This window comes from Cnephaeus nilssonii (assembly GCF_951640355.1).
Source record: "Cnephaeus nilssonii genome assembly, chromosome: 6".
Classification (NCBI taxonomy): domain Eukaryota; kingdom Metazoa; phylum Chordata; class Mammalia; order Chiroptera; family Vespertilionidae; genus Cnephaeus; species Cnephaeus nilssonii.
The window spans coordinates 28,562,400-28,575,030 of NC_137077.1; the positions used below are offsets into that span (position 1 = coordinate 28,562,400).

A 12,631-nucleotide genomic window follows, 5' to 3' on the forward strand; every position below is an offset into this window, starting at 1 on the left:
GCTAGTGACCACTGATGGTAATGTGGAACATTTCCTGCTAGTTATTCATTGATTTAAAAAAAAAAAAAGTCTTTTTCTTTTCCAGAAAGTGGGCAGGAGATAAGATGTCAAGAAGTAATAAGTAGTGAAATGAAAGAGGGGAATGCAAAGGAACCAAAAAGAGAAAACATTAAAGTGACCTTATTTTTTTTTCTTCCTGTATATGCAGATAGACAGGAAAATTATAGCAGTAATTGCAGACTTCTTTTCACCAAAGACAGATGACCTTGGGGAATTAGAGTAAGGAGAGAAAAAGTCCATAAAACTGCATTCTCATCCAGGCCCCGCCTGACTTGCTGGATATAGTTTTGGCCAAGGTCATTTACCCTTTCTGTGCCTTAGTTTCCTTAAATATTGAAAAAGATTATTGGCCTCTTTGAACTACGGGGAAGCTGAATGAGATAATGCTTTGGGGGCACCCAAAACTGGTGAGAAAAAAGGTGCTATAAGAATACCAAGTACAGTAGTACTATTATTATTGAACTGTGGATCCTGCTGGAATGAGTCATCTTGCTGCAAAGATGCATAAGCAATTCCAAGTGTGGCCGAGGACCAGACACAATAGGAAGAGGCAAGTATTCCTAAGTTAAGGGAGAAGATCTGATTTGCAGTGAAATCTGTCCTTCTCTTGTTCAAAGAACATGTAAGGGGCGTGGAGGGGGGGGAGGGCATGGGGGGGGGCGATAAAGAAGATTTAAAAAATAAGTATAGCAATGTGGTTGTACAAATAGACTTTTGAAATACTAGAGCCTAAATACTAAATTCAGGCTTTGCCACTTTCCTACTATGACCTTGGGCAAGTTGCTGTTTCTATAAACCTCATTTTTCCCATTCAGAAAATGGGCATTATGATAGCATCTATAGGGTTGTTATGGGGATTTAAAATGTGCACCCTTTCAAGGACTCCGTAAAATTAGCTATTATTGTAATTTATGGGAGATAAGGGAAAGTAGAAATCCAGATTGACGACAGTGAATCTTTTTTTTTTTTTTTAATGTAAGAGAAAAAGGCAAGTTTTTATTTTCTAAGACAGTATATGATTTAAGGGGCCTGGGAAGAGGAAAATTTGTTTTCTCAAAAGTCTGAATCCACTTCGATTTCACCGATCTGATAACTCGTCAAAACCTTTGATATCTGGCGCACAAAACACAAACAGGCAAAGCCTTCCGTGTGCTTTCATTAAAACAGCTTTCTATTTTACAGATATAAACACACATATTAGAAAAAATCTCCTGGATAGCCACTGGATCTTATAAAACAAAGCCCCATACGCCGTGCTTTTGTTGTTTTAACAGAGAGCCCTCCGGAGCGCGGGGATTACGCTCCCCTCCCATTGCGCGCTGGACTGGGAAGCCTTGGGGCAAAGCCCTGGGGGCAGAGCGCGGTTTTCGTTGTGTTTTTTTCCCCATCGATCCCGGAACCTGCGCTCGGGCGAGGGGGGCGGGAGCGCCGCGGGCGCGAGGGAGGGGTCTGGTCGCGGGGCGCGGCGCCGCTCGCCCATCCCCCGAGCGCGCGGCGGGGCAGCCGGCCGGCGGCCGCGGAAGATGCGGAGGGGCGGTGACGCGGGCCGGACCCAGCCCGGGCGGCAGGGCGGGCGCCGCCCGAGGGGGTAGGGCGCGCGGGGGCGCGCCGGGCTGGGGAGGCGCGCTCCGGCCGCGCTCGCTCCGCGCTCCCTCGCTCGCTCCCTCCTCCCGCGGCGGCAGCAGGAGAAGGCGGCGGCGGCGGCGGCGGCGGCGGCGGCTGGGGATCAGACATGGCGGCGGATCTGAACCTGGAGTGGGTCTGCTCCCTGCCCCGGTCCTGGACTTACGGGATCACCAGGGGCGGCCGAGTCTTCTTCATCAAGTAAAGAGCCGGGGGCGGCGCGGGGGCCCCGGAGGGTGCGGGGGGCTGGCGAGGGGCAGAGCGAGCGGGGTCGGCGCCGCTTCAGTCCCCTCGCTGCTCCCGCGCCCCCACTCACGCTCGGTCTCTGCCCCTTCTCTCCCCCCTGCAGCGAGGAGGCGAAGAGCACCACCTGGCTGCACCCCGTCACCGGCGAGGCCGTGGTCACCGGCCACCGGCGGCAGAGCACAGGTAATGCTCAGTCCGGCCGGGCCCGAGCGGAGTTGGGCTCCGCCGGGAGGAGGCGGCAGAGCCCGGCCGCCCGGCCGCCCGCCCCCCCGGCAACCTGCCCCGAGCCGCGGTCCCCGGGAGGCGCCGAGGGGAGGCGGCAGCCCCGCCGCCGGACTTCTCTCGAGTCTCTGGACGCCCCTCTTTCCCGCAGCCTTTCATCACCACTTGGAGACGGCGCCCTCTTCCTGCGCCCTCTCCCCATCCCAACCTGGACAACCCCCACCCCCCCTGGCGTGGCTGATTCTCCTCTCCCTGGAACCCGGAGGTTTTCCTCCTGCAGCCTCTCCAGAATCCTGTACAGAATCTGCTTCCCCCCCCCCCCCCCCCCACACACACACCCCTCTAAATCTGCCCCCTTTCAGCCTTTAGGAAGTCCTTTCCCACTCCCCGCCCTGCAGCCCGGGACCCTGCCGCTGGTCCGTGGGATCATGTATTCACATCCTCTCCTTCCTTCGGGAGAGCTGCCTCCTGCCGTGCAGCTTCCTCCTCCTCCTCCTCCTCCTCGGTGGGTTTTGTGGGTAGGTAGCTGATGGAGGAGGGAGAGAGGAGTTTGGGGGTGCTGCGATCCCCCCTGACCGAGAACTGCCCTGGAAATGCTGGGCGCTTTCCCTCCTGCCTCAGGAGGAGGCATTTGCAGCCGCAGTTGCTGGCCAGCCAAGATTCAAAGTCCCCGGCAGCAGCTCCGAGGTTGCACAGACCGCCAGGAGGCGGTGGGCGTGCAAGGGGGGTGTCCCACGGGTGGGCGTTTGTGCCCTCATTGGAGGGGATCGGCGGGGAAGCAGACCTCTCCGATGCCTTGGGTAGCTTGTTTGCAGGCTAACGTGTGAGTTGAGCTGGAGAAGGGCTGGGGATCGCTTCAGAGCCGGTCTGGCTTTCTTTTGTCATTCTTTGTTTACATTCGTGAAACTTGTTTGTCTTTGAAATGGAACATGTGTTCTCGTACTGGCCTGCCTCTAAATCTGGTGATTGGAGAGGCTCGGGAACAGTTTGGGTCGAAGGTGAGGCCGGCTTCAGCAGTCTTTTATGGAGCTGTCTTCCAGGATACTACTTGCTCTCCCAACTCTGGGGGTTCTGTGACTCTCAAGTTGCCAGGATATTGGACAAACCTGCCTTTTCTTTTAAATCTGGAGTGCACTAAAGTGACTAATGTCTCTAAATTTGCAAAAAGGTGGAGGAGGCAAGGGAAGGTTAGTGTAGCAAACATGAGATTACATTTTTAAGGCATTTCTGACTAATAACACCGTCATATTTAACTCCCCAGAGCAGTCTCCGACTTAAATAATACCTTTCAGTGTTTTGCATACATATTTCAACTTTGCTGGCCTCTTTGCCTTACGGATAGTAACACATTTATTTTAGAAGACTATATAGTATTTAAGTTATTTAACTTAATTATCTTGTGGAATGAATTGTTTTTCTTGCTTATTTTGGTTATGTGTATCCCATTTTACCCGCTTAGATTTGATAACATTGACACCACGGGAAAATTTTATTCTCAGATAATTTCACGTTAATTTTTTAAAAAAACATGATCTTTTTTGTTTCTGGCTTGGTTTACTTTGCTTTGACTCTGGTTTTGTACACACATCAATGCTTTTTGTTTCCGAGAGATGCTGATTAAATCCAAGCCACTAGTCATTTATAAATAATGTGCAATAAAGTCACCATGGTTCATCTGAATTATTCAGGTTTAGTATTTGAAACTTTAATTCTCTTAAGGTCAAGTCTATAGAAACAAGTATAAGTATGTGATGTCCGATTTCTTTCCTCTAATTTTGTATTTAGGAAGTACTTTCTCACCAGTGAAACTTCCTGGATGGGTTCATTAATGTAGCTGAAAGGAATGGCCTTAAATAGACACAGTATACCTAAGAAGAAGCAGGTGTTACCTTTTATGGACAGGGTTTTTTGGTTTGTGTTTTTTTGCCAGCTGCTGATGGTTATTTCACCTAAGATTAGAAGGGGCTTCATTTGGTTTTTGGGTGTAGGCGTAGGTCCTCTCCATTCTGATCATTAAAGTATATGATCATATCAGATAATCTCTAATATCGTGAGAGATTATTAATATTGTGATACTTTTCTGATGGCTTTCGATTTGAATTGCCATGTCCCTAAAAATGACATTATACCTACTCTGTTTTATTACCAGCCTAACACATTTTTTTTGTTAGAAAGCTACTTAATAAATGAAAATAGCTGCCCATGAAAATGAATGATTAAAATGGATTAAGACTTATTTTGCTATTCTATTGAATTAATACTAATTGTGAAATGTATGTTTTTTAGATTTGCCTACTGGCTGGGAAGAAGCATATACTTTTGAAGGTGCAAGATACTACATAAAGTGAGTTTTTTTATTATGGTTTTTTTCCCTTGGTAATTCGAATGTTGTGATTAATCTTCAGTTGAAGAGTTAGTTGTATGTGTAGATAGGCTTATGATTCTTAAAATTTTTTTTGTATAATATGGCCTTTCCCCCCTTCATATGGTGGCGTAATTTTGAGAGAAAAGATGACACTCTTAGTTACATGTTATTTGCCTGGGCACTCACGGATTTGGCAATGACATCACTTATGGCCACAATTACGTTTCTGGTCTTTCTGATTACTGGGTGATATAGTATTATAATATTTTTGTCTTTAGCATGTCATCTTTTTTCCCCTCTTTTAATGTGAATTCTGTTCATGTGTTTTTTGTTCAGTGCTGTTAAGAAGTAGCAGAAGTGATGGAAAGCTAGGTTACAGTTTGATGAGCAATATCAGGGCTGAAAGTAAAAACAAATTAATACTGAATATTTCACAGATATCTGTCGAGCGTTGTTTGTAATCTGCCTCAGTATTTAAATAGATCTAAGTTTTTATAAAACAGATCTCACTGTTACTGATGTCTGTGATTGAATAAAAGGTTTTCAGTGGAGCATGCAGAGGAGGGATGACCAATATCAGTCTTGACCTTTGAACTAATTCTATGAACTATCGAACTAATTTCTATGCACAGTTAACTTGGTAGTACTTAGAGACAAATGCAATGCTTGAGGTCAAACTACGTAGGAAAAATTTTTATCTCCCAAGGGAAAATAAAGGTGGTTTCATATTTATTTTAAACTAGAAACTTGTTTACTTAAGAGCATGTTTTTTTGTCATTTTAAATTTTTTTGCTTAATGCTAAGGAACTGAAGCTTGAAAGAGAATATAAGATTTGCCTGAGATGTCAGTAGTTTACTCATAATAATAGATACCTAGCTAAAGTTACCTTTATTTCCTCGGTCCCTGTAAGGTATTTTTAATTTTTACCAAGTGAAATTTTTAAGAGCATGCCATACTAACATTAAATTATAATTGCTTGTATGACTTTAACATTTTTTAGAATGATATTCATATAAAATGTCAAGGGATATTTATAGGTATTAGGAATGCTTGCTTTTGGACGTAGAATAGAGAAAGCACAAGTGTGGCACTACTGGATATTTTTCAGTTACATCTTTTATTTGGAGATTGTGCGATACACTATTAGATGGCCTAAAAGCTAAAGGTCTGAGTAAAGTGCGGAGTCATCAAGTATTTTTTCTAGTGGTTATTGTCATCTTAATTTAAGGTGAGTGTTTATTGGCATGAAAAGGGATGCTTTTTTTTTTTTTGGATGTAGTCTTAATGCTTCTGAAGATGTTCATTTATTTCTATCCAATATCATTTTAACTAAATGAGCCTCACTGATCTTACAATAATAGAAGTAACACAACAATCCTCAATGTTTTAATTTCGGTGATTGTGTACATTCTTAGATGAATGTTTATTTGAGAGTACAAAATGTTATTCTGTATGTTTTACTTTAGAACTGAGCTGTTTAAGAGACTTGAATTTTCTTTTGTTTTACTAGCCATTTTGATTAGACTTACTTTTATGTTGACTTAAATAAGAATTTTCTTTTGAGTGTCATGCCTAAGTAAGTTTCTCAGGAAAATGAAGGACAGTTAAGTAAGCTGTAATTTTACTTTAACTCTGAGGACCTTTTAAGACTAGTTGTTTCTAATCATTTGGTATTAAGAGACATCCGATAGTTGTGTCTAAAAGTAACAATAAATAATTTAGGTTATAAAACTAATTTGTTCTAAAATTGAGCATTTATAGAAACATATCATTCATTAGACTTGTTTTACATAAAATTTGTGATTTGTTGAGTGGTACATAGGTTTTTCCTTTCTGGGTTATATCAGAAGACTAATTTCTTTTTAAGATTAGTTGTATTCCTAATGTAGACTGTAATTTCCCAGAAACTTTTTACTTGTGTTGTTTTGAGCCATTAGGGATGCTTTACCATTCTAATATGATGGCACTACTTTTATCTTAAAGCTTACAGTTTACAAAGTGCTTTCACATATATTACCACGTCTGAATCTCATTTTAATCATGAAAGTAGTAGGAAGAATTACTATGTTCATTGTCACACCATGTAATAAAATAACAGAAACATGCCTTTGGAACTTACAGTCTGCAAAGATAGCAAGATGAGAAACAGCAGGAACATGAACTATATTTAGAATGTTCTGAGTAGAAGAAAGGATAGGAATCTGAAGTAGGAAAGTGATTAATGTTGGTGAATGTAATTTCTCGTTGTTGGTTCTTAGATGAAGAAAGGACATTGATCAGATTATAAGAAAAAGAGGTGATACAGTAAGCAGAGTAGATTTTGTTCACATGGGAAGAGGGAAGATTGGCCAAAAACAGATCCATCAACCTCTTGCTTATTCCTAATCATGTGTTCCTGGGAGGCTCCCTTAGCAAGAAGGGAGATCTAGAGAACTTGAGGAACATTTAACTCTCAAATTCTTTCTCTCTTGAACATATGTTGGCTATTGCTCAAAAGGGCAGATTGCCAAAAAGAATCATCTTTGGATAATAGTTTGGTATTGGCTGTGGGATCAATGTGTGTGGTAAGGCACCCGAGCTGGGAAGAGTCAGAAGAGCTGGACAGTGGTCTTAAACCTCTCAATCACTTTGGAGTTGTCTTCACAACTGTTTTGTTTTTATTTTTAATTCCCCATTCACCCTCTCCTACCTCCCCCTACCCATCTGTCTGCACATCTTTATATTAGGCTGGCTGAAAAAGGCAACTTCTGAATTCTATTCCATTTTGCCCGACTGACATGGCTCAGTGGTTGAGCGTTGACCTGTGTGAACCAGGAGGTCACGGTTCGATTCCCAGTCAGGGCACATGCCCGGGTTGCAGGCTCCATCCCCAGGCCCGGGGGGGGGGGGGGGGGGCGGGGGGGCGGGGGGGGGGCGCGTGTGCGTGCAGGAGGCAGCTGATTGATGATTCTCATCATTGATGTTTCTATCTCTTTCTCCCTCTCCCTTCCTCTCTGAAATCAATAAAAATATATTTTAAAAAAGAAAGAAAATAGTTTTAAAAAATAAATTCTATCCCATTTTTAAATTTCTTTGAATTTTACACTATTCTGGGAATTTACAATAATCTACAAAATAATGGACTCACAGTACCAAGAAGAGGTGTTGTGGGCAACTGGGAAAGCTGCTTAGCTTTCCTATCTTGCTTAACTATTTTAGCCTCTCTCTAACCTTTTATAGACAACCACAGATAAGTATGAAGCCTGTAGTGGCAGAGCTGTGTGGGCTTGCTTTCGGTTGCTGCAGTTTGTACTTTGTACGTATCTTCCCTGCAGAGCTGCATGAAGCAGTTAATAGTGTTAATGTCAATAAAGGGCCTGATTAGAGTAGGAGTTGTACAGATATGCGTTGGATAAATTAGTTTATGTTACACACTTTTTGAATTGGTTTTTAATAAAAGTTTACAGTTAGGTAACAGAATATATAATATAGAGAATGTATTTTACTCTAATATCGCAAATGTAGATATTTAATACTTTAATTCTTTTCTGTGAAACCTTTTTCTGTGTACCTTAAGCCGACCAGCCTCTAAATTATCATATTACGTGTGTGTGTGTGTGTGTGTGTAAATACATGTACACTGAGTTTGAATTTGATTACTGAGTTTCTATATTGCTTTTAAAACTTAATTCATGCTATTTGTCTTTAGAAATAATTGTTAGTGAGTTTCATAATTTATAAAGTGAGCTTAAAATAGTCAATGCCTTAGCCCATAAAGTACAGAAAATAATTTTATATGTTTAAAAATTATAAAGCTTTCTGCTTACTCCTTGAAAATAACACTTAATGATGCTGTAATGACAGGTCACGGTAACTTAAATGGATGTGTCATTGACTATTCCTTTGTGTTTCATAGCTTTGAGATGGTTAACTTAAAGTGCCGGTAAGTCTTAAAACAATGTCCTCTGAATAGTGAGAAACTTTGTTCTGATTATTTAAAGGTCATTGTTTTATGTGGCAGGATGGGAGATGAAAAAAAGTCGTTGTAGGATAATAAAATAGTATGTAAATTTTGAGGTTATATTCTCTCATATTGCTTTTTCCTAGGCTTAAATTTTTTTTCAGTTCTGAAAATTGAACTTCTTAGATATGCAAATAGAGTAGTGTTTGATTTTGACTAATGAAGTTTTATTTCAGTATCTGCTATAGCTGGATCTAATGTGTACTGAGAATTTCAAACTAACCTTCAATGAGGGGAATTTCTTACATGAAGTAGCCGTATAAGGTTGCAAGTGATTTAAAAAGTATTTCTTCATAGATTACTACAATCCAAAATATGAGTGAGGATGGGAACATAAAATAACTGCCGCAAGAATATTAGGATATATTACTGTGTTTTTCATATTTAAAATGTTTGATATATCTTAGTACTATAATATGATAATTGGATTTTGATTACTAAAGTAATAACTGTATGCCGCTAAGAACAATTAAATGACATTGTATTTCTTTTTTATATTCGTAACAGAGTTTAGACTGTAATAAGTAATTCTTATGAGTGTAAAGCACTTTATACTAATTCAGTAGGCACAACACAACTATGAACCACCTTCAAGGAGTTTGTAGTATAAAGACATGTATTAAAAAAGGGCGATGGTGTGGGAATCATAAACTTATTTAATGCTGGGCATTTCAGCATAGCATTAAATTAATTTACTCTTCACAATAGCCTTTTTTTGTGTGTGTGTTTTTTCCAGATGATGAAACTGAAACTTAAAGAGGTTAAGGACCAACTGTAGGTCATACACCTTCACTGCTAGTCACTAGCATTCAAATTAAGGGCTCTGGGCTAAAACTCTTCTATACCTAAGAATATCTGCTATGGCTGGGCAGTATTAGCAGGTTCTTTTATCCCTCCATAAGTTGATTGCTTGGGACTAGAGGTATTCTTTCATAGAAACAAGTGCAGTGGTAGGTTATTGGCTGAGCCTACAAATAAAAGCTTATTTAACCTTCCAAAAACCTGTTGACTAGTGTTATATATTGGCAGGGTCTTAGAATTTGATCATTTCTTTTCATCCACTCAGGAGTGCCTAGTGAATACCATGCACTATTCTAGGGACTTAGAAATTAAAAGGGGACCACACTCTAGGGGCCCTGCCTTCCTGGAGCCTGCAGTCTAGTAGGTGGAAAACATTAAAACAAAAAATGGGGGGGGGGGGGGGGAAACACACATGTGATTTTTAAAATGGCAGCTTCATAAAGGGAAAGAAGAGTGTTCTGTGACAGATTAGGAAAGTTTATCATTAATAGCGGTGCTTCAATGATAAAATGCATTTAGAGTTTCAAGGTTGGGATACCAGGACTCCCAACCACAGTGAATTTTATTGCGAAATCCCTTTATCCATCTTTTTAGTCCCAGGACCACTGCTCAAGACCAGGGCTGCTGGTGTCCTCTCCTTGGAATATATAGCTTAATGCCTAGAATCCAGTCATCCTCTGAGCAAGCCACGTCCGCGGTGATGATAGGATGCTGGCTCCTACTCGGCGAAGGAGTTAATTGGGAATGCGCAAGAGAAGTCACCACGACTCAAGTGGTGGCATTTTGAGAGCCCTTTCTGAATTTCTCAAATGATTTTCCCCGTAATCTGGATGTTTTTTCTTATTTGCAAAGCTGGTGTATGTTTAATGAAGGGGAAGACATGAAGAGTAGAGAAAGATAGAATTGGGTAGAAGAGTCAGAGTTGGAGGCCCTGGATGTAAACATCCCTGTTTACCCGCCTCCGCCCTGTGAAAGACATAGAGTTCTTTAGCATTTGTTGACAGATGCTCTTCTGTCATTTTTTTTTCCTTTCTCTATAACAGATATGCATAAGTTGGGGTTGATGGTGAAAAGTTACATGTATATATGTGTGTATGTGGAAATTGGAGTAATAGTGTGAAAAAATGATACTAGTTGTCTGTCAGATGGTGTTATAAGAAATCAGGAGGAAGAGGCAGATGGGCTGGGCTGTCCTAGAAAGGCATGAAGGAAGAAGGTAGGAGTTGCTAGGCCTGGGGGTATGGGTGGAATTCACATGGGTTGATCTAAATGAATGGTAGGATAAATTCATAGGGGTAGGATATATATAATGTATGTGATGAGTAGTGATAACTACCCTGCTGGTAAATGATGGAGCTATATTGTGTCTGGTCTTCAAATGTCAGGCTGAACTTTTTATTTTCTAGGCAAGCCATGGCAGATGTCTTTTGATGTAGTATTCATAATGTAGAGTGGAGGTTTTAAGAGAGATTTTTTTAAAAAAATATTTTTTACAGAGAGGAAGGGAGAGGGATAGAGAGTTAGAAACATCGATGAGAGAGAAACATCAAACATCGATCAGTTGCCTCCTGCACGCCCCCTACTGGGGATGTGCCCACAACCAAGGTACATGCCCTTGACTGGAATCGAACCTGGGACCCTTCGGTCTGCAGGCCGACGCTCTATCCACTGAGCCAGACCAGTTAGGGCTTAAGAGAGATTTTAATGTAGGCAGCATGGATTAGAAAGGGACAAGCCTAGAATCAAGGAGACCAATTCTGGCTCTGTTGCTGTAATCTAGAGGCTAGTTGCTTAAACCAAGTAGCAGTGGGAATAGAAAGGAAGGAGGCCATTGATCAAAGATATTAAAAAGGAGTTGACAGGCCTTAGAAATCTTGCTGAGATAGGAGGTTGACAGAGAAAGGGAGGTCAAAAGCCACTGTAAGCCTTTGTGTGTGAGTGGCTACAAGAATGATTTGTGTAGGGAGTAGGTGGTGGGCGGGGGACACTCCAGGTGGAGGTGTTAATGATGGTTTGATTTTTGAGCTGTTGGGCATAGCACTTTAGGCGGCTAAAATCTGGACTTTCCAAAGGACTCCCAACATTATTTTCTATTCCTCCCTTATGAACAGGAAACATAACCTCCTACCCACAAAAAAATCCTCTCTCAGCTACCTAATTGACGGTCTCTGTATATACAGAATCAAGTTGGAAATACCATATTCATCCAATCCATTATTTATTTAACAAATACTTATTGAGTATTTACTATGCACCAAGTGATTTAGGCTTTGTCAATGAAACAAACATAGATCATACTCTTAAGGAGCTTATAGTTAAATTAGTGGGAGAGTCAATAATAAAATAACCACAAGTATATCATTGTAGACTGTGATAAATGCTGTGAAATATACATCATGTTTTGACCAGATATATGAGAGGACTTGACCCAATGTGGGGGTTATTGGAAGAGGCCTTTCTCACAAACATAGAGATGAGCCTGCCTCATAGAGATGATCACTGCTCTGATCCACTCAACTGGAGTGGATCAGAGCAGTGAAGTCCCCATGGAGTGGATCAGGACAGAGCAGTAAGAAAGTCACCTGGAAGATGAGATTGGACCATAACCTGAGTGAAAGTATTACCATATCTAAAGAAAGACTTGGAATGGGATTGGTGTGATGTGGACATTTAGAAAAAGGAGTAAAACTGCAGCAGAAGTAGTTGAAGTTCCTGTCTACTATCGAAGAGAGAGCAAGACTTGGCCAACTGATTTTGGTTATTACTTAGTCCCAGTGGCAAGATTTTCCAATCAGTCATCCACTGATGCTTGCTTTCTTTCATTACTCTTCACCACATTTTGAACTCAGAGTTATATGCCTTGGCAATTAGGATGCATCACTAACCAAAACAGAACAAAAAGCTCTCCCCTTTTGGGGAGTGGGGTGGTAGGGGAGCAAATGTCAGAGTAAAAAAATAAGTAAATTGTACAGTATGTAAGAATATATAAATGATATAAGAAAAGAATAGAACAGGTTAAGAGCTGGAGAGGAGTGATGAGCAAGGAGTATGGGAAAAAAGGGAGGTGAAATCTGAGAAGTAGTGGGTGGACCAGGGTCGGGGGGGGGGGGGGGGGTGGAGGGGGGAGCTCATTGGTTGATGTGATCGGCTGTTGCTCAGGGAGATGAGCCATTGCAGGTCTGAGTAGAGGAGGAAATGTGATCCACCTTTACCCTTTGAAAGGGTCGTGGACGAGATTTTGGAGGACTAATGCAGCCCCTCCAGAGCCAGTTCTGTGCCCCATCAGATTCTCTCCTTATACTTCTTAACTGGA

At 41.7% G+C, this 12,631-nt stretch overlaps 1 protein-coding gene across 2 annotated transcripts in view; it reads left to right on the top strand.

Moving 5' to 3' along the window:
• Window positions 1–1,590: 1,590 nt before the first annotated feature.
• PLEKHA5 (pleckstrin homology domain containing A5) overlaps window positions 1,591–12,631 on the top strand; it is a 206,202-nt gene continuing 195,161 nt past the window's right edge. Inside the window, exons 1-3 of one of the 2 annotated variants that reach the window (XM_079773717.1) lie at window positions 1,591–1,884; window positions 2,033–2,112; window positions 4,438–4,495. In XM_079773717.1, the coding sequence (XP_079629843.1) occupies window positions 1,793–1,884; window positions 2,033–2,112; window positions 4,438–4,495 (230 nt within the window). In that variant the 5' untranslated portion in view covers window positions 1,591–1,792. The remainder of the gene's footprint in view (window positions 1,885–2,032; window positions 2,113–4,437; window positions 4,496–12,631) is intronic. The other variant, XM_079773715.1, reaches the window with a different exon arrangement.